Source organism: Panicum virgatum, chromosome 2N, assembly GCF_016808335.1.
Source record: "Panicum virgatum strain AP13 chromosome 2N, P.virgatum_v5, whole genome shotgun sequence".
NCBI lineage: Eukaryota > Viridiplantae > Streptophyta > Magnoliopsida > Poales > Poaceae > Panicum > Panicum virgatum.
Window position 1 is genome coordinate 45,882,588 of NC_053146.1, and position 27,079 is coordinate 45,909,666.

The following is a 27,079-nucleotide window of genomic DNA, read 5'->3' on the forward strand; positions in this document are numbered from 1 at the left end:
TACCCCTTGCTCGTAGACGTGAGCAATAGTTTACATAACTAAAAAAGTATTCGGGGGTAAACTAATCGATACGGCGGTCGACTAGATTTTGGGTAAAGTCTCTTTTACCAGTGGTGCCCCAAGGGCCTTGCGAAGCGAGTTGCACTCAAAGATCGTGTGAGAGCTCTTTGGGTGCATAAAGCACTTGCGTAGGAGTATTTTGTTGATCTTGTCTCCGCCTAGAGATGTTTCTCCATGGTGTTGGGTGCGAGGCTTACCCTAAAAAGGGGTACCTACCGGCTTGCGCTTCTTGAAGGGTGTGGAAGCATGTGGTGGAATGCGATAGTTGGAAGAAGGGTTGTATGCTTCTATTTCCTCGCGCTCCTTTCTCCTTGAGATAATGACATTGCGTGCATCGCGACCAATGTTGATCACATTGCGAAGGTCACTGTTGGAGTAGTCGTAGTTGTCGCCTTGCTGTTCCTGCTGGTGGTTGGCGAGGCGCCGGCGCCTAAACGCCCTTTTCTGGTTAAGCAGGCGACGACGCTCGTAGAGGTCTTCTGTTACATGCTGCTCTTCCATTTGGACGGTAACTGTTACTGCTGGAGGAGGTGCAGACGGATTTTGCTTGGTAGCAGCTTGGACTTATGTATCCGTGGGAGGAGTAGGTTTCCATATTGTCGAAAAGGTACTCGTCAAAGTCATCAGAATTGTAGTCGTTGAAGTTGAGACGCTCCGTGGAGTCATCCTCTGGTTCATGAACTTCAGAAATGCGAACCATGAGGATTTCACAGCAAAGATCTTGAATTTCTTGGTCTTGTTTGCTTGAGGGCGGGTCTAATGGAGTGCTCTGTTGAAAGGGAAGATCTGTTGGTGGAGAGCTGAGGGCGTTAGGATCTTGTGTCCCCTTCAGGCGCACTGTACGTCCTTGCGGCGTTGCATATATGACCAAGTTTGGGAGAGAGTCCTGATCAGACTTGGAATTCTTAGTCGAGTTGGATTCGACTTCCTTGTTGTACTGGATTAGTTCGTCCAATTCATCCTCCGGGTCAGAAGAGTAATCGGAGTCGGAATCGGTTAAGCCACCGATTTTTGAATATGTGTGCTTTGGGTGAGTAAGAAGTGGGATGCTCATCTCTATGCGGAGGGCGTTCTCATTCATCCAATGAAGCCATGATTGCGTGGGAGTCAATCCTTCAGGCTCCTTGATCCAGGGCTTGTCGAAGATTGACTTGCTGGATTCTTCTGAAGCTTTGGATTTTCCCTTTTTGAGCTTGGCCAGTTCCCAGAGAATGTCAGCATTCTGGGGCGGTTGGGCCATAGCGTCCATGAATAGATCGACATTGTCAGACCAATCTTCGAGATCATCGAATGGTTCAAAGTTGTCGAGGATGTTCATGAATTGATCAAAGTCCTGATTAAATAAGGGTTTGGCTCGTTCAGGAATCCGACTGTGAGCAGGTTTCGGTGAAGGATTTTGAGGTTTCCTGGAGAAAGACGGTCCCATCCAAACAAGCCGGGGGTTTGTCCTTCCAGATCTCCCGCAGATTCTTCCTCCCGATTTCTGCTTTTTATTTTGCAGAGTGCCTTCAGCCATTCTAATGCAGTTGACGAGCGTAGAATCTACTCGATCGACCCCTGAGAGTATGTCGCCCGACCGTTCCTGTGGTGGGTTCAATGCCTCTGGGTTCTGCTGTGTTTTTGATGAGCCAAGAGCGGATTCTGCAAGTTTAATGCATCCCTCTATTGATCGTGAAACTCGATCTACTCCATCGAGTAGTTCTGAGTTGTCGATCTTGGGGTGTTTGATTGACTTGAGATAAGTCAGGTATTTTCCAAGGGTTTTAGAAAATTGAAGATTTTCGGGGTCAGAGTTTGTATCGGACTCGGCTGACTCGAGAATTCGAGTTGGAATCGACACATTTTTTGTAATATCCGAAGTAAGCTCGGGTGGAGCTTGATTTTCGTTGAGTTCTGCAATTTTGCAGACGTCGGCGGATTGGAAAGTGGTTTTCAGTTTAAGCGAGTTGGGCGTGACAAGGTGGCTAGAGAAGCCTCCCGATCCGTCAGCCGTGCAAGCCCAGGAACCAAAAACAAGGGTTGTGCCTTCAGGCACATTGTTGGTGTTGTTTGGTCCGTCCATCGAATTCGCCGATGAACTCGCCGAACCCCCTACCTGGCGCGCCAGCTGTCGGTGTTTACCGCCAAGCCTGCTCAGGGATACCCTTAGCAGTAAGGTTTGTAGGTAGGGATCAACTGCTCTGGAACTCGATGGTGCAAGGAACACAATGATTTAGACAGGTTCGCCCTGTAGTAGTTCCCTTTGTACTGCAGCAAGTTCTACGCCTATTTGGGTAGTTACAAGGGAAGTAAGGTATGACCATGAGCTATCCCTTACTCTAGAACATTCTATGCCTATAAGCAGACTCGCTGCCCCGGGTCTGTCAACGGCCTAGCTTAAGGAGCGCCTCTAAAGCGAGTCCCACTTGGGTAACCTGACGGGGTTAATCCTAACCAGCCGCCTTTCGAGAATACTCCAGTCCTTAAGTAGGACTCCCTACTCGCTGGTTCGAGTAGGTTCTGGATACTTCCAAAATGAGTCCCACTTGGGCAGCCTGACGGGGTTAATCCTAAACGTTCGATTTTAGAAGTTACTCTAGTCCTTAAGTAGGACGCCCTACTCGCTGGCTCGAGTAGGATTTAGATATCTTTAAAGTAAGTCCCCTCGGGTAACCTGACGAGGTTAATCCTAAACGGTCAACTTTTTAGATTACTCCAGTCTTCGAGGAAGATACCCTACTCGTTGGATTGAGTAGGTTTATGGATATTTTTGAAGTTCTTCCCACTTGGGTAACCTGACGAGGTTCACCCTAACCGACCAACTTTGGAAATTACTCTAGTCCTTAAAAAGGGTGACCTATTTAAAGGGCAGAACAATACTTAAGTTCTTAATACCCCGAGTAGTTGACGAGAGTCTCCCGCTTGCTTGGACCACCGAGAGTGTTACACTAAGGGCTTGATGCCCTGAGTAGTTGATGGGAGTTTCCCGCTTGTTTGGGCCACCAAGTTCATAGAGTGTTTCATTAATGTAACAAAACCGCCTCAGTTAATATGTATTAACAGAGGCGGTTACGTTAGACCAACTGCCTCTGTTAATACATTAACAGAGGTGGTCCTCATAATCTAACCGCCTCTATTAATGCATATTAACTGAGGCGGTTAGATTATGAGGACCGCCTCTGTTAATACATTAACAGAGGCGGTTGTGCAGCCGGCGGCCCGGACACCATTAACAGAGGTGGGCAGGCCGGTGGCCCGCCTCTGAGCCCTTTTTTAAAGTGCCTCGGTTAATCCCAAATTGTAGTAGTGTGCACTGTCGTATGGCCTAGCCGCGCCGGCCGTGCCGGTAGTAAGAGGGGTAATGCTGGCAGTGGAGGCCCCTCCCAACGCCATGTCCAGTGCTCTAACCCTAGCCAAAACGTTGCTACCCACTGCTCCTCTTTCGGCAGTAGAGTACAACCTTCCTATACTTCATGTGCAAAGGTAATGGCCATAATGATTTCTGTTTTTTACCAGTACAATAGTCGATGATACAAAAGGTAAAAGGGCAAAAGGGTCACAAGAGGGCAAAATGCATGTATTTTATGTTATCAAATTGATTAAAAGCATCAAATCTGAAGTATAACAATGTGCCAATGTATCAAAGGTCATTTTAGCAAAGTCGACCTTTGGTGTACTATAGTTGCAATTTTCTCCTTTTGTTGGCAAGTGTGACAGCTGACTATGGCTGATTCAATTAAATGCTCTGATGCAGTAATGATCCGCGCTCAGTGATATAGGGTGTGTTTAGTTCACTTTGCATTTTACATTTTTGCATTTTTAGAAGAGAACATTCAATATTTGAAGTATTAAATATAGACTAATCACAAAACTAATTACAGATCTCGTCTGTAAACTACGAGACGAATCTAATGAGCCTAATTAATTCATCATTAGAGCTTTTTACTGTAGCATTATTGTAGTAATTTAGTGTCTAATCACGTCCTAATTAGGCTCATTAGATTCGTCTCGCGATTTACAGTCCATTTGTGTAATGCGATTTATTTTTTGACTATATTTAGTACATCATGCAAGCGATTTACAAAAATTTTGTATTTTGCGTTTTGGAATCTAAACAAGGCCATAGTTTTCCCCATTCAAGTGGCATTTGATATCGTTTCATCATTTTTGTTTCTCTCAGCGCAATGCTGCAACATGGACCTTTGGCTTCCGAAGAAGTCTTCCTGTATGGTGACACAATCCCAGTTTTAATTATTATCTCTTGCTGATGCAAGGTGCAATTTCACAACAAAAGCAGTGAGAAAGTCCAGTGTCTCTTCCTCAATATGAAAAAGAAACACATTTATACCCATCCTTATCGAAAATATTTCTTTGTCTTTTTTTTACGGAGTTAGATTCTGATCTTCTTGTGTAGAACAAGAAATGACTTGACACTGTGGCCGTCTATTGGAACATAAACGTTGAGTCGTTCATGGATAGTGGACTTTGTGATTCTTGACGCGTAACAGACATCTCTTGGGATATATTCTTCACACCATCACCTGATGAGCATAGAGTTCCTTAGGGATTCCTGAGTGGTCGTTCTCTTTCCTGTAGGTTTCTTTTCAATGCAGTGCCAACGGTGTGAGAAAATTCCCTACTTAACACTGAAAATTCAGAATTACTTATTTGACATTAAAATTTTCAACTTCCCTATTTGCCACTGAGTTCAACGTTTGTTCCTCATGTGAACAGTAACATGTGGACTCTGTCCTCAAACTAAAATGACTATCAAATCACATCTAAATTAATTAAACTTTTTTGAAGGGATATAACGAAGGTTGATGAATCCATTTTGCATAAAAACACATATGTGGCTCTTAAAACCTTGAAATGAAAATTATCAAAATATATGATACTTTTGAAGATTATCTGAATATTTAGTGCACATAAATACTTTCCAAAAATTATAAAAAATACTTAATATTCCTACATTTGGATGAAATAATTCATAAAACTATCTTCAATCATAAGTTTCATGGGAATTGATGGAGGTGTCTAATAGGGAACAAAAATTCAACTTACTGCCAAATAAGAAAGTTAAAAATTTCCAATATCAAATAAGTAATTCTCAATTTTATCAGTGTTAAATAGGAAAGTTTCTCAATTAGGGGCCTGTTTAGCATGGCTCTCGAGCTGAACTCCACGAACTCCAACCAATTTTCTAGCTAAACGCCCAGCTTCGAAACTTCATGGAGCGCCCCCAACTACCCAACTATGGAGGTGCAGTGCAAATGGGCTTGGAGTTTTGGAGGACATGTTTTGCAACTCCAAACCTCAATATGCCCACCACTGTCACTAATTATAAAAAAGTCATTTCGATCTTTCTTTTTTTCTTCCTTGACTCACGGAGACCCCGCACCTCCCTACTCGCACCTTCCTCCCCCGCTACTGCTAGCGGCTTGGCATCCCAGGCCACGCCACCTCGCCCTCCCCTCGCCACCATTATCGCCGGCGACCCCTACCTCACTGGCCGCGCCACCCCACCCTCCCCTCCCCACAGCTCGCCACCAGCGGACCCTCCCTCCCGCAGCTCGCCACCACCACCGCCGAAGAGCACGTAGTGCGCGTGGCCGGCGTGGTGGGCCTCAAGGTGGACCATAGGGGCGTCATCGATGCAACGGATGAGGAGGCGTGAGGATACGATCCCAAGGCTTAGCCGCCGCCACCTCCTGCTCCTGGCAGGCCGCCATGTCTCTAACAACCTCCTCTCCGGCAGCGGCTGCGTGCGGGTGCAACAAGGCCGTCCTTGCCCAAGAGGATGGTCTCGAGCTGCGCACAGTTGTCGCTGTTGGGGAGCCGGAGTGGCTCCAGGCTAGGGATGGCAGCAGGTACCTGAAATCCGAAATTCGATGGATTTTTTCTCTATTAGGGCATGGATCTGGGGTCAATTTCTCGACCCGTGGGCTACGCGCCCGCCAAGCCCCGCGCCCGCCAAGCCGCGCGCTCGCTGGTCCGCCTTGCCACCGCCTTGTTGTGTTCACACGGGGTGCGGGCGCCCCCTCGGCTCCACCTCCACCCCACTGCCAATGTCGTCGGTTCAGTGGTGCCACTCTCGGGCACGGGCAACCCACGGGTCACCCCACAACCCGAGCAGGCACGAGTTTGGACGCAAAATCATACCTGTGACGGGTCACGGGTTTCTTAAAGGACATTTTTTTGTTGACGGGTATAAGTTTGGAATGGGTAAACCCAGCAGTTTTGTACCTGTTGCCATCCCTACTCCAGGCCCTAGAACACACCGCGGTGGCCTCATGGCGCTGCATTCGCCGGTGCTGCGTCGAACCCTTATTTGCATTTTTTCTAAAGCCTGTTCAACCTCATATCACCTAGAACAAGTCATGGACTTCTTCAATGAAAGAAAGTCTCATGAAAATGTTTTCAACGAAATAAGAACATACAAAATAGATTTCTTTTTTAGGAAAAAATTTTTATTTGCTGTTTTTGTTTTATCCTAAAGTCACCTCGCCGCTGTGGGGCTCGACAAGGGAACCCGTCGTGGCCCCAAGGCATGTCCTCCAGCAACGGTGAGTAGAAGATAACGCAGAAAAGAAAAATAAGACAGAAAAGAAAAATAAGGATAAAGAGTATGACATGGGGTCTCACGAACCAATGAAAATTATGTTTTTTTACTTGAGAACACCCTCAATAGCTAAACACCACATTCAGACAGCTCAACTCCACCTAGAGGTAGGTTCACCTGGAGTTTTGAAGTGGAGCATGTAACGATCCGACCCGGGATAACGGCTAAGATCTACTCATAAATCACATCTGCTAAATAACTCTTTTACGATTTCATCCTCGTTTCGGGTAAAAAATTGCAACCGAAGTTATTCAGCTTCTCTGGGCCTGGTATTTAGCACGGGACTAAATTCGTGATGCTACAGTAGATGCTACAGTAACTCCGGATTTGGCCCGGCCCATCTGGCCCATGGGCTGTTACAGACCAACTCGAGGCAGAGTTAGAGCTATGCCAAACCCTAAATACGGGAGAGCAACTTGGTCAATTAATACAGAACTACCTTTCCTTCGTGGATCATAAGCTTCAAGATAGGCCTTGCTGCCAGCCAAGAAGCCCACATCACGCCTAAACAGGCCGTACGAGAGCCTGTCAGTCAGTCTGTCACCGTTCCGACCGTGGGCCGTTTCGTCGAGCCGAGCTCGCCACGCGATGCTTTTGCGAGCGAGCACGCGGGTGCGGTGGCCGGCGGACGAGCGGGCCCCGCTTCGCCGCCCGCTCTGCTTCCTCCCTCCTCGAACTCCGCCGCCGAGGCAGGGAAAACTGCAGGCCACTCCGGGAGCGACGCCGAAGCATGCGCCACCGGGAACGCGGAGGGTTGGGGTGGGCGTGCCGCTGCCGAGGAGGAGGTGCTTCCCCCAACCATCACTGCCACTGGCCGTGGCGGGGCGCTCCCATGGCATGCCGCGAAGGACATCCTGGCATCGCGTCCATCTGCAGTTCTTCACCGAGCAAATGCAGGTGCAACCTCGACGGTATACTGTCTCCGCCGCTTGCCCCTCCACGTACGCCGCCCCCCCCCCTCCTTTCTCAACACACACACAGTGATTAGCGGTAGCACCACCTGGCACCTGGTTATATGTGCACTTGTCACAAAAGCTCTTCCCTGATGTGAAAAAAGGTATATAGTAATCAATTTATTTATCATGTGGAAACTCAAGTATGTAGCCCTGCCATTATTTGCTAACCTATGTCTGATACTAAATTAATTGGAAATGGGAAAATCCACTCCTTTTCGGGTTCGGATAAACCATTTGATCCAAGAGAACCAGACTCTCTGCTTCTGACCTTTGAGCTTCAAACATCAACTGAGCCTAGTCCATTTAGTTGTGAAACTAAACTTGAGCCACTTGGTTACCTATGCTAGTTCTGTCTCCCCTATGAGCAACTTGTGAACCATGGTGGGCGGATGCTGTTGCCTTGTTATTTTGTGTGCAGTGCTGTAGCTGATCAGTATTTGTGTTCGGACTATGAGGCATGGATATTATTGTTGCTTGGTTCTCTATATCATTGCATCTTTCATTATTTTTATTGTTTTTGTCTTCTTCTTGAACATGCTCATTTTCTTCTTGTTGCCCATGTCTGTATTGACTCTGATCATCCATGTTGATCCTTGCCTTTTGTTGACCCTTTTTGTAGTGGTTGGTCAACAAAGCTATAGAAAGGGAACATGTTGTTACAAATCCAGTTAGGAGGAATAATCCCCCAAAATTGCCAAAAGTGATAGCACCCGAATCAGCAATTTTTTCGTCATTTTGACAACTGTTTTGATCAGTCCATTTCTTCTCGATTTGAATGATACTGTCTCCTTCTGTTATGTTGAGGATTGCCCTTGATATTTCATTAAGTAGTGGAGATCACTTCGGAAGTGCCTAATTGTCAAAGAGAAAGTTCTTATTAGCTTGAGTATACAAGAATACTACATTATATCTGACTCCGTAGTCTGTAGGAGGCATGAAAAGTTAAATTTCTGAATCTCACCCGATTGATCTAACTTTTGGAGTTTAAGTGATATAATGGAATAAGGAATTCAATGCACCACGTGGAGATAATATTTCAAATTTATATTTTCTATCTTAACTTAGTAGAATTTTTTTTTCACATATTTAGGAGAGCTCTAAATAATTGGCTAACAAAGAGTAGCTGAACTTACAAATGCAAAGCCAGCACTTTTGTAAATAGGTCCAACCATTGTGTAACCTTTGCAGTATTTGGCAAGAAACAATTTGATGTATGGGACTTCCAGAACGAGAGCAGCAACACCACCATATTTGCCTTCCTTAGAAAGTGCACTGTGGAAGTCTTCAGGAGTATCATAGGCTCTTATTCTTGATCTGTCAAAACCAATATCTTCCAATAAACCCTCTATGTAGGAACCTCGGTGGAATCCTACATACCCTCCTTGCTTCTGGAGTTCATGAATGTCAGTCACCGTTGGTGAAAGCTTCTGTACAGTAAGCATCGATGCAAAGCTTGCTGTATAACTTGATGCAAGCACTAGAAGAACAAACATCCAAACAAGTAGAACTATTCGAGATAGAAAGCACTCCAGCTTCTCCTCTGCGAAATTAACCACAAAAAGGTCATTTTTCTCATACACTAAGTCAATTTGTCAAGCAGAGGTACCGCGATGCATACTACCACAAAGATGGAATGTGCAATATCTGTTACTTTAGATGATAAGTTCAAGTCTTCATCCATCAAGACTACTTAATTATTAGTTTAATTTTTAATAACTTCTAATATGACTTACCTAAGATTTGTTTGCAAAAAGTTAACACTACTGTTTTGTTGAGGAATTCAAGATCAGTCAGAACGCATTGTTCTTTATAAAAAAGTATGAAGCTTTACTTTCACAATCTTTCTTGCAGGTACTTTTCAATGCTTTTTAAACTTTTTTAAGGACGTTCAGTGTATGTTTTATCTACAAAAACTATAGATCAAGATATTTTTGTCACTAACAGTCATGGTTGTTCGAAATATGTATATAGCAACAAAATTAGTAAGAAATCTGTTTGAGTGATTTACTCAACTCTCTTCAAATATGGAGAAAAACATCAGAATCCCAAGTTGTTTGAGAGAAAAGGGACCATGAAGATACCCATTGCCATTTAGACGCTCTAACAGCCAGACTACAAGTGCAGTATATATAAAGAACATGATGCTTCCAAACCACATTCCTTTGCTTAGTGGTTTTGAGAAAATCCACATATTGTTCACTTTTTCCTTGACTGGTACAATCATCGCCACTCCTGATTCTGTGTATGGTACCGTGAAATCGACATACAGCGTTCTGTTATATCTGATTGTTATATCTCCAATTGCTATGTCATATCTCTGCATGGCATCAGTTAGTTATATTTGATTGTGATTTGTAAATTTAAAAGGAAATTCTACTTACTATGTCATATGCACTACAACTGATTTAACAATGCATGCTCATTTATTTAATAAAGGGAAATAACTAGTGATCAATAGATATTGCTTTAGGAAAGCAAGATACAAGCCATTCTCGTTTATGTCCATTCAGTAGACTAACTGCAAGGTTTGATTGTGATGGAAAATAGAATTATAGTGTTACTCTGGGTGGAATTATGAAAATTATAAAATATATGCAAATGCGATTGAAAATAGAATTATAGTTTTACTATGGGTGGAATTATGAGAACTATAAAATATATGCAAATTGTAGTTCCTTCACTTGGCAGATTGAGAAATTGGATAATATCTTTTAGAAATTATTTCTTACCTGAAGATAAACTTGGTAAACAAAATCATTATAGCTCCCTGTACTTTGTGTATCAACTGTATCAAATGCTTCATATTCGTAAGAAAGTGCAAAAGGCAATTTCTTTGCTGCCTCCTCAAATATGTCTATTGAAAGGCCACTTGCTCTTGTTGCACTCGTGGCTGGATCCTTCGATGTCCTTATAAACTCTGGATATGCACTTGTGTGCACACCAACCCTAAGCTTGTTACCACTTGCAGGAAGTTCCCAACCCCTTGGTATTTCTGTTGACTCTCCTGGCCAAATTACTGGATTTAGATTGAGCATTGAGGTTGACCTTGTTATTTCCGAACCATTTTGATTTAGCTTGCGTGAAAGGCGATTTTCCAAACTCCAAAATCCAATATGTCTCCAACTTCTCCCAACCACATTTATTATTTGTAATGCAGAAACTTGCAGTTGTCTGTCTGTCACGTCGAAGTTTCCACTTAAGCCTCTAAATTTGCTTTGTACAATTTCTGTTAGGAGCTGTGGACCATTTGTGGAAACAGCTAGCGACTCCAAGCATGTAGAGTTTTTAGCGGACTGCAGTCTATTATTTTTGTTACTCAATACCCTAATCTTTTCTGCTGCTAGTGCCAATGCCCAAACTGTATCGTATCCCCATAGCTCAACAACACTCAGTTTATTAACTGGCGATTCATTTGGGTTATCTTGGTGGTACATTTTGTTCCATCTTATGGAAAAACTATCAAGTTCTTTTGATCTGGGGACATGAAACCTTACTCCTATTACCCCATTCATTGCTTCAATAACAGATGGATTGAGTGAATCGATTATGTTTGCTAATCCATTTGTTATGATCCACACATATCCTTGCTTCATCATTCCTGCCTCCTTGGCCTTTGTAAAGAGAAGGGATGCCCTGGTTGATGACATATGGACAATGAATACCCTCGTTTGCATCGTCCTTAGCTTGTAGAGCTCTTGTATAATGTTTTCACTTGTTGCTGCCATAGAGATAACACTGCGATATGGAATACGAGCATCTATTTGTTGAAGAGCATCAATGAGGTGCGGTAGAATGCCCCTCCCATAGTCGGTATCATCATATACCGGTACCACCTCTCTCCATCCATAGGCTTTGATAAGAGAGGCAATACTATCCACTTGAACTGAGCTGTTCAATGTTGCACGCACAAAATATGGCATAACATCAGAAGTGGTTGAGGGGCTTGTTGCCGTGAAGGATACAATAGGTACTCGGGCTGTATTCCCTAGCTCGGATATAAATGCAGCTTCTGAAGATTTCTGGGGACCAATGATGGCTTGCACTTTGTAATTCTCCAGCAGTTCGATAGCTTTGGAATTGCATAAGAAAAGAAACTTCAGCCAATAATATCAGCAAAATAAAACTGTACTCAGCATCTTTATGTCATCAATGCTTTCATAATTCCAAAATGGAAAGTTTTGGTATAGGAGTCAAGGTTTTAAAAAACGCTAGACGGTAGGTGAACGCTAGCCTATGGTTTAGAGTTTTTTGTGATTAAAAGTAGATTAAACGTCTTTTGTGATTAAACGACACTGTGATTAAACGCAACGCTAGGCCAAAGTTTAGCGTTTAATCAAGATTAAATGTAGTTTTAAAACATTTTTTAAAACAGGGATAGGAGCATAGGACTGCGTTTTTTTTTCTGGTGGACACTAAATGTCCGGGGAATCTATTCATCGCGCGCGCGAGTGCGAGCGATGCCGTCGCAGAAGGAGGATGAGGGAGAAGAAGCGCCGCCACTGTTCATCTTCCTCGCGGAGACGAGCACGCCAGTGAGGGGTGGGAGGTGGGGAAGGTCGGCCGGGGGTGGGAGGTGGGGGGAGCGGCCGCCGGCGAGGTCGCTGGCGGCCGGGGTGGTGAAGGGCAGGGGCGGACCTTTAGGGTTTCGGGTTGCCGGGGCTTCCAATGGCTGGCGGCCGTAGAAGAGGGGGCCGGAGGCAGCGGAGGACCGGCGGCGGCGATGGTTCGGCCGGCGGAGGGCGAGGCGGCGCGGGAGCGCCGCCGGCCGGGCAGGGCAGGAGCCCTCGTGGGCGGTGGTGGCCGTGGGGGTGAGAAGGTGGCGGCGGCGCGACGGCGAGCTTGGTTAGGGTTGGCGGCGGCGGAGGGCGGCGGCGGAGGCGCCGGGGCGGCGCCGATGGTTCGGCCGGCGGAGGGCGAGGCGGCGCGGGAGCGCCGCCGGCCGGGCAGGGCAGGAGCCCTGGTGGGCGGTGGTGGCCGTGGGGGTGAGAATGCGGCGGCGGCGCGACGGCGAGCTTGGTTAGGGTTGGCGGAGGCGCCGGGGCGGCGCCGGAGCCGAGGGAGGTGGGGGTTGGCGGGGGAGCGACGCCGGAGAAGCTTCTGCGACGCAATCGTCGCGAACCGCAGTTAGCGACAAATAGACGCCCCCCTAAATGTCTGTCTATGGTTGAAAATGGATATCTGCACTTTTCAGAAAAACAGTGTCCACCTGCAAAAACCAGTGTATCTTACAGCACAATTCGACTCGGAGAAAAAGGATGACAAGTTTTTTTTTCTCTGTTTATGTTTGTTTGAGGGTTCTAATCTAGACTTACAATTGATACCCAGCCTCATGTCTCTCTCCAAATGATATGCTTTTTCTTTGTCTAAGTTGCAGGTTTTTGACATTCTTCTATGATGTTCATGATAATGCTACAAAACACATACCTGCTGAAGCAGCTTGGACATCGTTGCCCGCGGAATCCCTGACATGGAGGACTAGTTTCCTGCTGCAATTCTGGCAAGCTGCATAGAAATCTTTGACAGCCAGTGAAACGCTGGTCCGTGCTACTTTCCCCACCAAGGAACCCAAGTCGAGGATCACACCGACATGGAATTCATTGGAGCTGCTTCCTGTGGTGTTCTGAGCTGCAGTGGAATTGAAGATGAGTAGCAGGAAGAGGACGTACTGATTTGCTCTCGCCATTTCCCTTTTTGTGGAAGGTATGCAAGTCCTTTGTGAGAGCAAGGCAGTGGAACTGATATGTAGTCTATTATCAGGATTGCGAGATGACTTTAGGCACCGGTTCCTAAGTCAGGTGACCTGGTCAAGCCGGAAGTTGCAAGGTAGTTCAGTCACTAATTCCGGTGATGCAATGTCTCCCTACCAAGTATTCACCGGTGACTGAAAATACTGGCACATGGAGACCCACTTGTATCAGTTTCGATGTTGATTGGTCCTGTAACAGTGTAATGTGATTGCCGGCCAATTGTTTGAATGGTCGCGCAAGCGCTGGGAATTTCTGCTGAGATTCTTACTCTATGATTTACATTTAATATTTAACTTTTCGTGTGCAGGTAAATCGAGTCTGCATCAGATTTGACCGGGCAAAAACGATGCATTGACTTTCCCTCAAATTTTTCTTTCATTCATTAATGACCTTATTGGGGGTGGGTTAGAAATTTGTCAGCCCGACAAACTATGGCGGTGTTTGTTTTTGCTTCTCCCAGCTACGCTTAGATTATAAAATGAAGATTTTATCACTTATCGCTTTTTGTAGTTCATTCAAATCTCTAAAACGGGCTTACCACAGAAGCGAAAATAAGCAGAATATTTCGTAACATTATTGCTTATTTTTGCTGATAAGCCAATTATAATCAGAAAAAGGCCTATTGATGATTTGCACGGCAATAGGCCGCCCGTCAGAGAATATGCTTGCGCCCAGCCCAGCCCAGTGTCCAAAACGCACATCTTTTTCCGACCCACCTCCTCCAATTTGTTCGTAGGCCCGTGTTGTGTTGTCTTCGCTGTCCGCCGCCGCTACGACAGTCCCCGACTCCGCATCCCTCCGAGGCTCCGACGTGCGGCGCCGAGGCTCTCTCAGGTACCCCCACGGCCCCACCCTCGCGACAAGAGGGCCGAAGCGGCGGGTGACAAAGGTCGCCGAGCTGCTAGCTCACTCTGCCGCCTCTGCGCTACCCTTCAGCTCTCAGGTTTCCTCGATTCTATCCGGTACCGTCTGTGCAGTGCTCCTGATTGTTTCTTACGGCAGTGTTTCTATGTAGGTATAGTTTCCAGCGCGAACGTGTCTTCTCCACTTTCATTTCTGTTCTTTCTGCTTAGTAGGGTGCTTGGTTTGAGGAATTGGGTCATCTATCGTCTTCTTGTCCCTCACGTTTTTATTTTTGTTTATTTCGAGTAGAGTGGGTTGATCCGTCACCGCCTCATTATTAATTATTAAAAAAGTGAGGGTTGGAGTCACCCCAATAAAAATTCATTGGGTAAACATATTGTGGACCATCTCATCTCATATGAGAGAATCCCTCAAATCAAACACTCCCTAGAAGTCAGTAGATTCCAGCACTGTGGTTCTCTGTTCATCATGAGATTTATGCAGCCAAGATGCAGTGCTACGGTTTGTGCCATGTTGGTGATCTTTAGAATGCCAGTACAAAAGTGGGGAAAGGATTTCAAATTTAAAGAGAGAAAAAATGATAAAAATGTAGTAACAGGAAGTTCCGTGTGCTGGTGTAGTGGTGCACTTGTTGCTATAATTCTTCTCTGATGTAAAAAGGAGGGGGTTCGTAATGATCAATTATTCATGTGAAAAGTAGGAGGCACTCAAAACTCTCAAAGGAAAAAAAATGTATGGGAATTGAGTGGCCTTGATGTAACTCATGTCTAACATAGAATTATCTGAAAATTTACTTATTCGAATCAACATCAACTAGGCGGTCCCCTCCCCTGGAACCTACAATGTAACGTCAACTCTGCTTGTCTCATTTAGTTCAGAAACTAAGAGCAACTTTGTGACATACTAGCTTCGCCCTCCCTGTGAATGACTTCTGAACCAAAATGAGTTGTTGCTGTCATCATGTTATTCTGTGTGCAATCTCCTGGCAGGTCACAATTTCTGTTTGTACTATGAGGCACCAACATTCTACCTTGATTATCTATATCGTCGCCGTCTCCATTTTCTTCATTACCTTGATCGCCATCTTGAATATGCCCATTTTCTCCTTTTTGCACATAACTTTGTTTATTTGGCTCATCTTGTTTGGTCAGTGCCTTTTGTTGATCTTTTTTATAGTGATTCATCAGCAATGCCACAGGAATGGAACAGGTTGTCACAAATCCAGTTAGTAGGAATAATCCCCGAAAACTGTCTAAAGTGATAGCACTGCCTGAGTCATCTATTTTTTCCTCATTTTGACAACTGTTTTGATCAATCCATTTCTTTTCGAGTTGAATGATAGTATCTCCTCCTGTTATGTTTATTATCGCCCTTGATATTTCCGCAAGTAGTGGAGATCGCTTGGGAAGTGCCTAATCAGTAAAAAGAATGTTTATATTAGGTTGAGCATACTAAACTAAAAAAAGAATACCACATTGTATCTGATTCAATACAAGCCATAAAAAATAACTTTCCACATCCTGATTTATCTGACGAAAAGAAAACTCGACCATTGGAGGAGGCTCCCCCCGGGATTTGTTCTAAGAAAATGTTGAGCTTCAATTTATCTAACCTTTTCAGTTGAAATGATAATACGTTGGAATGTGGATCCAATGCAGCACATGAAGATAATGTTTTAATGGTACATTTTCCACAGTAGCTTATTAGTCATTTTTAGGTGAAAAATAGAGATCTCGAAATACTTGGCTAGCAAGTGTAGTTGAACTTACAAATGCAAACCCTGCACTCTTGTAAATAGGCCCAACCATTGTGTAGCCTTTGCAGTACTTGGCAAGAAATAATTTGATGTATGGAACATCCAGAACAAGTGCAGCGACACCACCATGTTCACCTCCATTAGAAAGAGCAATGTGAAACTCGTCAGGAGCATACGGTCTCATTTTTGATCTGTCAAAACCAATATCCACCAGTAGACCTTCTATATAGGAACCTCGGTGGAATCCTACATATCCTCCTTGCTTCTGGAGTTCACGAATGTCAGTAAACATTGGCGAAAGCTGCTGTACAGTAAGCATTGATGCAAGGCTTGCTGTATAACTTGATGCTAGTACCAGAAAAACAAACATCCATACAAGTAGAACTAATCGAGACAGAATGCATTTCAGCTTTTCCTCTGCAGAAAAAACAATAAAGAGGTTATTTTTATAATACACCAAGTTAATTTGCAAAGCTGAGGGACAAACAAGCATGCTAGTATGGGATTTCCAACTAAGCATTTGCTCTATTTCTTTACACTACACATCCAGTCTTAGTTAATTAAGTCTATTTCCTTCTACATTTTGATAATTTCTAATTTGGCATTCCAAAGACTTGTCTTGCATTAAAAAGTTAAACTACTTTTTTCCTGATGAAATCAAGATGAGTAAGAGTGCATTCTGCTTTCTAATACAATGGAGCTTCAGTGTCACAATCTTTCTTGTAGGAACATTTCAATGTTTCTATTTTTTAAGCAGGTTCAGTACTTCAGTGTATGCATTATCTAGGAAAATTGTACATTGAGCTTATTATTTGCAATGACTGCCATGGTTGTTCAAAAATTTGCATAGATAGATCAACAAGAAAGAATTAAACTGTTTAAGCGTTTTACTCAACTCTCTTCAAATATGAAGAAAGACATCAAAATCTCCAGTTGTCTAAGTGAAAAGGGACCATCTAGATGTGTGTTGCCGTTTAGATGCTCTAACATCCAGACAACAATTGTTGTGTACATAGTGAACATGATGCTTCCAAACCACATTCCTTTGCTTAGTGGTTTTGTGAAAATCCACATGTTTTTCTTCACTGTTTCCTTGACTGGGACAATCATTCCCACGCCTGATTCTGTGTATGGAATTGTGAAGTCGACATACGGTGTTCTGTTGTATATGATTGTTATGTCTCCAATTGCTATATCATATCTCTGCAATATCATTAGTTAGATTTAATAAAGTTAGAGCAAAGGAAGTATTAAGTTATAGATCTCACTGAGAGCTATAATTTTCATATAAATTTGTCTCCATCTTATTTGATATGAAATAATTATGAATTTTCAAAGTAAAGCTGCAAATTTGGATCAAATCTATATTAACAGTTCTTAGGTTTAAACATGTCATGCGATTATCACAGTTGGTTGGTTGATAGAACCATTGGTAAATTCAGTTCGTGTTTGAACCAATTTTGTTCTAAATTTAACATGGTAGTTAGACAAAAACCAAATGTTTTGTTTTTTAACTGATTGTACGAGCAAGTTCTACACTAGTGATAAACCAGCAGCAAGGCATGATTGTTGTTTGAAGGCATAAAATTATTTACACTAGGTAGGACTTTGGAAAAGAACAAAACACAGATTGTATGCTGTCTCAACCACCAGAATATGTTTGTACAGTAAAGCATGTGTAACTTTTTGTTTACTAGGCAGATCTAGAAACTGAATGGTATTCTTTCCAAATTTTATTTACCTGAAGATAAACTTGGTGAACAAAATCATTATAACTTGTTGAACTTGTTGCATCAATTGTATCGAATGCTTGGTACTCGTAGTGAACTGCAAAAGGTAGTCTCTTTACTACCTCCTCAAATATGTCTATTGAAAGGCCAACCGCTCTTGTTGCATTCGTGACAGGGTCCTTTGATGTCAGTACAAACTCTGGATATGCACTTGTGGGCACACCAACCCTAAGCTTGTCACCTCTTGCTGGAATTTCCCATCCCCTTGGTATTTTTGTTGATTCTCCAGGCCAAATTACTGGATTTAGCTCAAGCATTGAGGCTGACCCTGTTATTTTCAAACCATTTTGATTTAACTGTTGAGAAAGTCCATTTTTCAAAGTCCAAAACCCAATATGTTTCCAGCTTCTACCAACCACATTTATTATTTGTAATGCAGAAATTGGTAGTTGTCTGTCAGTGAGGTCAAAGTTTCCACTTAAGCCTCTGAATTTGTTTTGTACAATTTCTTTTAGGAGCTCTGGACCATTTGTAGAGACTGCCAACAAGTCCAAGCTCGTGCTATTTTTACTGGACTGCAGTCTCTTATTTTTATTTCCGGATACTCCAACCTTTTCTGCGGCCAGTGATAATGCCCAAACTGTATCATAGGCCCATAGCCCAAAGATGCTTGGCCTGTATAGTGGCAATTCATTAGGGTTAAATTGCCGGAACATTCTATTCCATCTTATTAAGAAGCTAGAATCAAGTTCTTGTGATCTGGGAACATGAAATCTTATTCCTATTACACCATTCATTGCCTCAATGACAGACGGATTGAGTGAGTCGACGATGTTTGCTACTCCATCTGTAACGATCCACACAAATCCTTTGTCCATCATCCCTACCTCCTTAGCCTTTGTAAAGACAAGAGAGGCCCTGATCGGTGACATATGAACAATGAATACCCTTGTTTGCATTGCCATTAACTTGTAGAGTTCTTGCATTATGTTTTCACTTGTTGCTGACAAAGGGATGGCACTGCGATATGGAACATGAGCATCAATCTGTTGAAGGGCATTAACGAGGTGTGGTAGAATGCCTCTCCCATATTCAGTTTCATCATATACCAACACCACCTCTCTCCATCCATAGGCTTTGATAAGAGAGACAATACCGTTCACTTGAACTGAGTCGTTCAATGTTGCACGGACGAAATATGGGATACTGTCATAAGTGAGAGCAGGGCTTGTTGCCGTGAAGGATACGATAGGTACTTGTTTTATACTCCCAAGTTTAGATATGAATGCAGCTTCGGATGATTTCTGGGGGCCAATGATGGCTTGCACTTTGTAGTTCTCCAGCAAGTCAATAGCTTGAGAATTGAATGAGGAGAGAAAGTTTGGTCAAATAATATTTGTGAAAAACAATTCTCCACATATTTGTATTCCCAGTGCTTCAAGATTGAAAAATAAAAGGAAAAGCAGGCAATTTCATCCCTCAACTTTCTTCACAGGCTCAAATTCATCCTTCAACTACCAAAAAGAAACTATCGAAAAGGCTAATTTAATCCTCAAATTTTCATTTGAGCTCAATTTCAACTCTGGTGTGATCTGGCACATCTACGTGGCATGCTAAGCCATCCCAAAGCACATGTCAAGTTCTTGCGGTATGTTATGTATCAATTTAAGTGCTATATGAACCCATAATTCATTGATATAGCAAAAATAAGTTATTATTGATCTTATGTCTATGGATAAAAGGTTTACACTTTTGCTTATTTGTGCACTCTAATTGATTATTGAACCATTTTTTATGAAACATCGAACGTGAGGAAAAATATGAGGTTAAAGAGTTTATTTATATCTATCGACTCATTTTAGGTCACCAATTGTTGACTAGGAGTAGGACTAGGGATGAAATTGAGCCCAAATAGAAAGTTTGAGGACTAGGTTGGCCAATTTCATAGTTGAGGGATGTATTTGAGGCTGAGCCAAAAGTTGAGGGATTAAATTGGCTATTTTGCCAAAATAAAAATGAAAGCTCACCCGGCCTATTAAGGGTTATAAATGATTTTAGTGATTAGTGTCAACATAGTCATTTTGGCTAATAATGTGTTTCAATAGTATTCTAGGTTTTCATCTAATGAAACTAACAGCCAGTTTGGATGTCCTCGGCATTGGCGGGTGGAAATGCATCACAATGCCAATCGGTATTCACCGCACCTACAGCCTGTCGCCCGCAATACCGACCCCCTACCCCTCGGTTTTGCGTGGAATTTGCCTCGCCCTTGAAAAGAAGCAATTGTACATTTTCATGGAGAAGGGGTAGCGATGGCTAGCAGTATATGTGAGGCACCATCAAGCAATGCAGATACCATGGGTATCTACAATGAGCCACGGCCACACTGGTGGTCGTATTTGATTAATTGGTGCCCCCCCTAAAATATAAGGGACTAGTTTTTCCAAAATGAAATTCAAACTATTTCAAGTCTGATCAAGTTTATTGAAGGAATAATGATATTTCTGATATCAAAGACCATAGTTGGATCAATATGAAATGTATTCCTTATTTGATATTGTTGAAGTTAATACTCTTCTCTATAAACTTGGTAATTTAGAATGTTTGACATAGGAAAACATATGATCAAGACAAATGGAGTATATTGCTGATGAAGTCTAACCAATAACACAAAATCTAACCCTTCCAGGTAGGCCCTGAGGGCCCAGCAGGAGCCTCTGGCAGCCACCCACTAGTACTACCAGTGTCCAGTTGAGATAATTCTTGTGCCGATATGAAGGGATCTAGGGAAAATTTTCTCCACGAGCTAGTTTTCTAATATGTTTTGTAACCAAGTTTCTTTAGGCGATCATGGTTAGGCTTGCTAAGTTTTTGATATAGTAGTAATTGTGCTTTTCATGCATAGGATTATTCCTTTCCATTGACTATATAATAGAAATGTCACCCCACCTCATTTGGTGTGTGGTGTTTACTCTCTACATGGTACCAGACGATCAGGTTCCTGATCCTCCCTTCCGCTGCTTCCTCCTTTCCTTTCCATGCTTCTTTTCCACAGCAACTACGTCGTGAGATCATCACGGCGCGTCCATGCACCAGCCGACGGGGAGATCTAGCATCCGCACAAGATGTTCAGCACCATGCTCATTCAGGGAACTAGCTCTGTCCACCAAAGACGAACACCAGCAAGCCCCACGGCTGTGGCAGAGCGCCGCCAAATGGATAAGGTGGCTACTCTAGCTACCACCGCCCCCTCCCCTCCGACTCCAAGCGCCAGGGTGGCGGCGATGGCAGGAGCGGGCAAGCATAAGGGGAAAGGGCAGGGGGGTCGGGGCGCCCAGGGTAGTGGATCCAAACCGCAAGCTGCCCCTCTCTCCCCCACCTAGCAGGCCTCCTTTTTCCCCTTCCGTCATGTAGGCACGTGGATTTGCTTCAATCCATGTGCCACGTAGTATGGGGCCACAACCCACTACTAGAGTGGGGGAGGCCACCATCCGAACGCAGGCTGGCGCACCCTAGCCTCCTCGGGGCATCTCCATAGGCCCATACGGCCTTTGGTCCAGTCCCGGTTTCGCCACTAGCCCAAGGATGGGATCAGGCTAGGCTGATCGTGGCACTGAACCAGATGGCCGACGCTCCAGAAAAGCGGGTGGGTGATGGACTCCAGTGCACCCACTCACATGTCGTCCATGGATGGTATACTCATTTCATGCCTTCCACCCTCCCATTCTGTCACCACCGACGGAAATGGCAATACCATTCCATTTCTATCGTGGCACATCTATTCTACCCACTGCTTCAGATTTTTACCCTATAAAATGTTCTAGTTGTCCCATCTCTAGTCCGTAATTTGATATCCGTTCATCAATTTACATGAGACAACAATTGTTCCATCGAATTTGACACTCTTGGTATCTCTGTAAGGATATCCAAATGAGACATGTGCTTCATTGTTGCAATAGCGATGGTTCCCTATACATCTCCTGTAACACCCTAATTTTCATTTTAGCAACCCAAATAAATTTAATTGAACTAATTATAGGTTCGATAAGGTTCATTTCAATTTATCTTGTTCTCAGAGCATTTATCGCGAATTAATAATTTATTTAGCCATAAAAAGAAATATAAGGGAATTCATGCTGCCTTGCATCATTTTACTGTCTGTAGTTCAATTTGAATTTGAGTTCTATGAATTTGAATTCAAATTGAATTTGTTTGTTGCCTTTTTCAGAAAAGTGCAAAACCCTCTCCATTTCCTTTCTCGCTTTTGTCCCAGCCCACTCCCTCTCTTCCTTTTCTTTCTTTTTTCCACCCGGCCCGACCTCCTTTTTCTCCAGCCCAACTTGCGCTCGTGGACCAGCTCCCGCACCGCAGCCCGCTCCGCCCCCACTCTCCTCTCTCTCGCTGACAGCGGGTCCCGCCCATCAGCCCCGTCTTCTCCGCCGCGCCGGACTCAGGTTCGAGCCCGAGCTCGACCTGGCGCGCCTCTCGAGCCCCGACCCGCACGCCGAGGTCCCTTGACCTCTACAAAAGGTGCCCGCGACCCCCTTGACCCTAACCTCAAGTTGCAGACGCCGCCGCCGCCTTCAAACCCGAGCCGCGCCATCGTCCTTGTCGAGCTCAGAGCTGCCACCGCTCCTCGACGACATCGCCGCCCCGGAGCTCCGCACCGCGGTGAGAATCACGCCGGCCCCTTTTTCCCTCTTTTTCCCCCTCCGTTCACACGCGGATTCCTCGCCGGAGCGAGCTCGCTCCGCCGCTCGCCGCCGCTGGACCCGCTCCGCCCTCCAAACAGCCGTACCGATGCCCTAATTGGGTTCGCAGTGTCGCGCGCATGCTCCCGAGCGAAAATCGAGCCGAGTTGGGGCCCGGGCGGCCACTTTTGGCCTACGCTGGCGAGCCCGCCGCCGTGCGCCGCCGCCGCCGTCGCTTAGCGCCGCCACCCGAAATCCCAACCAAACCCTAGCCGTCCGATCCTGATCCGGCGGCCCAGATCCGATCTAAACCAAGTCAAATAAACAGGATACCGGTCAACTAGGGCACTTTTGCGAAAGAACCCTTGGTTTTCTTGAAATCAACCCGCGGTCCGTCATAGTTCAAAAATAATTGCAAAATAGCCCTTTCTGTTTAAACCCCTGCTCTTTAATAAAATTAAACCCACCGTCCAGGGGCTGTCCCTTTGCGTGCTAGCCCCTATGAATTAGATTTATTTATGTTTAGGCCCTCAATTTCTTTACCAGAGCCCCTGTTCTTTTAATTTCTTCGCAAATAAGCCCCTAGAACTTGTTTTGGCCATAACTTTCTCGTTTTAAGTCCGTTTTAAGCGATTCTTGCGCTCACGCGATCCTTGCAACGCATACAACAGTTCTTCATTTTGTATTGTTTATATTGATGCTTCTATGTACATGTGTGATAGATGATACATAGTTCGAGCAGCAGCCCGAGCAAGGATTTGAAGACGCGCAGCAGCAGCAGCAGTTTGAGGAAGGCAAGTGACCCTTAATCATACTTTGTCCCAAATAATTCACAAGTTATTCATATTTACTTTATTACGTGCATGAGTCTATAATATGTTGGGAACCCAATTAAGGATATGCTTATACTTGGATCATGGTTAGAAATACTTGAGACAAATGCTACATATGTTACTTCATGTTCTTTGGTTAATGTTGTTAAGCAAGATCATATGCTTTAATTGGAACATGGAGAACCAACCAAGAAAACAGTGCAACCACAATACTACATGGCTCTGGTCTTGGCTAATTAATTAGAAACTCTAGTTTATGATGATCTTATCGAAAGGGCAAGAGGGGTTGCATCGACGGGGTATAGCTCGGTCATCTTGGGGTAGCGGTCTTTGCTAAGGAGCTGACCATTAGGGAGGGTTATGACCACTTTGACTTGAAATCTTAGAGGGTTGTCAAGAATTAGGGAATTTTTGTAAAGGCCTCGTAGTGAACCTCTCGTCACTCACCAAAGGAAGTGTTTAAGGGCTTTGCAAACCCGGGTGACATAGGGGAACACGAATTGTGGGTAAAGTGTACAACCTCTGCAGAGTGTAAAACTAATATATCAGCCGTGCTCACGGTTATGAGCGGCTTGGACCCTCATATGATAATTAAACTTGAAGATGATCTAAATCGATGGGTTATTTATGATGATGCTGTTGTTACTCTACTCTTACTTGGGTTAATGGTATAAACTTACACTTAATTAAGCTTGCTAATAAAACTTGCCCAATTAAAATTGCTCATCGCAGTCAAACCATGTCAGCCTTACTCTTGACTTAGCCTTGCATGTAATATAGTTGTTTCCCTACCACTTGTTGAGTACTAACCATAAGTGTACTCACCCTTGCATAAACGATGTTCAGACCAAGATAACAATTTCCCGGAGTATCTTGAAGACTTTAAAGATTTCTAAGCGTGTGTCTCCTAGTCAATTGCCTGTGAAGAAGATGATTCCGCTGTTTACTTTGAGACGCTATTTATCTTCTTAAGATTAAGACTGTCAGTCATGTAATAATGTTCTTATATACTCTCTTTCGTATGACATTGTAATGGTATTTCACTTTATTTATCTATCGTGTGTATGGAACTTGATCCTAACATACATATGTGATGCATTTCGGTTTCCCTCATAAATCGGGTGTGACATCCCCCCCCCCCACCAAACACACACACCTGCCCGCCCGCCACCACCACCACTCCACATGTCCGCCTCATCGTATCCTCCAATTATGGCATCACTGTCTCAGTCACCCAGGCCCCGCCATCCTAGACATGCTTAGAAACAATTCTTGCCAGTTAAGAAAGCATGTGCGGCTTCCTTTTGAGACATCTACTTCTTACAGTTTGGTTCCCTTTGATATCGTTCATTGTGATTTTTGGACCTCATCGGTTCCTAGCATTTATGGTTTTCTCTATTACCTAGTCATGTTGGATGATTTCTCTCATTTTTGTTGGACCTTCCCTCTCACACATAAGTCAGAAGTTCACACACACATTGCCAACTTTAGTTCCTTCACTCAAACACAATCTGGCCTCCCAGTTACAAACATCCAAGTGGAGTTTGTAAGCCACAACCACAAATCATTTTTGTCCTACCGAAGGATCTACTTGCGGTTGTCGTGCCCTTAAACGTCTCCTCAAAATGGTGAAGCCAAACATCTTCTACGCACTTTGAACAATATCAGTCGTACACACTTGATCCATGCCCACATGCCACCTTCTTACTGGGTCGAATCCCTTGCTACAACCACCTACCTTCTCAACCGGTGGCCGTCGCCCGTCCGCCATACCATTACCTACGAGCTCCTCTATAACGAACCCCCGATTACAATCATTTATGTGCTTCCGGTTCTCTTTGGTATCCGAACCTCACCGCCAAGACAAAACACAAGCTCGCTCCATGCTCCACAATTGGTGTCTTCCTCGGCTACCCCTCCTCTCACAAGGGGTATTGTTGTCTTGACTTGATGACTCGCCGCATCATCATCTCTCGGCATGTTGTTTTCGACGAGGTGTCCTTCCCCTTCAGCTTGCAGCCCTCGCCTCACTCTGGTCTAAACTTCCTCCTAGCCGGTCGTGCCGGCCCTGTTGGCACTCCCTCAAGGCTGCACCTCTTGTGCAGGATCCTCAGCTCACACACACACACACACACACACACACACACACACACACACACACACACACACACAAGCTCTCCGGAGGTGGAAGAAGAAGTGAGATGAAGAGAAGCAGAGAGAGAAACACGGCAAGTGTTGCTGCTTAATCCTGTGAGCTGCAGTTGCTCTCCTCTTTATAGACACATAGACAAAGGTGAGAATTTACATGGTATAGCTCTATAGTACAACGCAGCCTCTACCTCTACTTGCTACAGCTAACTACTGCTACCATGTTGCTACAGGCAGCCGCTACTGTACACAACAGTTCTTGCCGCCCAAAATTCAAGTGGCAGCCTTAACTAAGGAGGAGCTAGAGCTCCTACCAGCATAGAACAAAGACAAGCAGGAGCATGAGTAATTATCTAACAGGCCCTTCATCCTTTAATTGTTGCAGCTGCAGGAACCCCTACAGCGGCTGCTTTGTCGCTTGCCGACATCGAGCAGCCACATGCGTCCATCAATGATGAGGATCCGATGATTAGCCTAAGTATGCATCTTGTTTGGTGATTAGCCTAGGATTAAATCAAGTAAGTGCTCGCAGTGTGTCTTGGTGCTCTTGTGGCATCAAGTCTTCTGAGACTCTCTACTCGTGTTTGTGAAGTACCTAACAATGTCTTGTACATGAGTAGAGTGGCCCACATTGGAGTTTTGTGAAGTGCGCCCATGAGTGAAACAATGGAGAACAATAAGGTCAAAGACCCTTAATTACATTACGCCAAATTTGCATTCTATAACTTCTACATGATGCATTTACCATATGTACCTTCGAATGTCATGTGTAATTTATAAGATCATTAAAACTTAGGTTGCAAATACGAGTAGGTTATCTTTATAGCAGTAGAGAGCTAGATATAGAAACATATAGAAAAGTCATAGTGCAATTATAGAAAACTTAGGTAGGTTTTTATATGTGAATCCTCAATCTTTTCGAAGCCTAATTTAGCCCATCTAGAACATCGCAGCCCCCTCAAAGGTCTTTTCGAAGCCTAATTTAGCCCATCTAGAACATCGCAGCCCCCTCAAAGGTTAAGGCAACTTTAATTTAGTTTTAGCTTTCTGTTCATGTTAAGCTAGGTTTCTAATTTGCTGTTCAGTGATACCCAACCTCATGCCTGATATGCTATTTTGTCTGAGTGACTGCTATTTGACGCATGTCACTGTCCCCTCCTATACCTTTATATGCCATTGGCACTCAGAAGCCATTTGTCTTGATTGTGATATGTTTGACTTCTGATGTAAAAAAATTTTAGAACATTTCTAGAGGATTATATAAATTTATATGACTGAATTATTTCGAACCATGACAGAAATTTATCTACTTCAGTGATTTTGTTTGACCAACGTACCTGCTGAAGCAGCTTGGACTTCATTGCCCATGGAATCCCTGATGTGAATGGCTAACTTCGTCCTGTAGCTTTGGTGGACTGAATAGAAGTCTTCCACAGCCAGTGAAATACTGGTTTGTGATATTTTCCCCACCAATGAACCCAAGTCAAGGATCACCCCTACATGGAATTCTTCTGCCCTACGTGCGGTGCTATTTTGAGCCGCACCAAAACTAAAGACAAGTAGTAGGAAGAGGATGGCTTGAGGTTTTTTCTCCATTACCGTAGCTTCAAGGCTAGTGAATTTTTACTCCTGTGCAGCATTTATAGAACTGCTGGTCGAGGACCTAGATAGTTCTTAATATAAAAAATTTCAC

General features: G+C 44.1%; 2 protein-coding genes and 1 long non-coding RNA gene across 3 annotated transcripts; 1 reads left to right on the plus strand and 2 right to left on the minus strand.

Moving 5' to 3' along the window:
- Positions 1 to 6,889: 6,889 nt before the first annotated feature.
- LOC120660722 lies at positions 6,890 to 13,676 on the plus strand. The gene is made up of 2 exons (XR_005669712.1): positions 6,890 to 7,602; positions 12,992 to 13,676. It is a non-coding gene; the product is annotated as an uncharacterized LOC120660722 (long non-coding RNA).
- Positions 7,705 to 13,332, minus strand: LOC120660721 (glutamate receptor 2.2-like). The gene is made up of 5 exons (XM_039939347.1): positions 13,042 to 13,332; positions 10,347 to 11,686; positions 9,631 to 9,934; positions 8,751 to 9,157; positions 7,705 to 8,469 (listed from the first exon to the last, which is right to left on the minus strand). Exons 1-5 carry the CDS (start codon positions 13,298 to 13,300, stop codon positions 8,455 to 8,457), a joined length of 2,325 nt encoding a protein of 774 aa, XP_039795281.1. The 5' UTR covers positions 13,301 to 13,332; the 3' UTR covers positions 7,705 to 8,454.
- A 1,342-nt stretch (positions 13,677 to 15,018) lies between the features above and the next one.
- LOC120662676 (glutamate receptor 2.8-like) lies at positions 15,019 to 26,982 on the minus strand. The gene is made up of 6 exons (XM_039941772.1): positions 26,724 to 26,982; positions 17,726 to 19,068; positions 16,881 to 17,187; positions 15,998 to 16,401; positions 15,259 to 15,640; positions 15,019 to 15,065 (listed from the first exon to the last, which is right to left on the minus strand). The coding sequence occupies exons 1-6, from the start codon at positions 26,980 to 26,982 to the stop codon at positions 15,019 to 15,021; spliced, it is 2,742 nt and encodes a 913-aa protein (XP_039797706.1).
- Between the last annotated feature and the right edge of the window lie 97 nt (positions 26,983 to 27,079).

Bases quoted from the DNA above. Each gene is read 5' to 3' on its own strand.
- LOC120660721 (XM_039939347.1), bottom strand. From the start codon at position 13,300: ATGGCGAGAGCAAATCAGTACGTCCTCTTCCTGCTACTCATCTTCAAT. The intron at 9,935-10,346 runs GTAAGAAATAAT...GATGCCATGCAG, and splicing joins TTTACCAAGTTTATCTTCAG to AGATATGACATAGCAATTGG. The intron at 9,158-9,630 runs GTTGAGTAAATC...TTAATTTCGCAG, and splicing joins TTTCTCCATATTTGAAGAGA to AGGAGAAGCTGGAGTGCTTT.
- LOC120662676 (XM_039941772.1), bottom strand. From the start codon at position 26,982: ATGGAGAAAAAACCTCAAGCCATCCTCTTCCTACTACTTGTCTTTAGT. The intron at 19,069-26,723 runs GTACGTTGGTCA...TCAATTCTCAAG, and splicing joins AGTCCAAGCTGCTTCAGCAG to CTATTGACTTGCTGGAGAAC. The intron at 15,066-15,258 runs GTAGAATGTTGG...GTTACATTGTAG, and splicing joins CGACGATATAGATAATCAAG to GTTCCAGGGGAGGGGACCGC.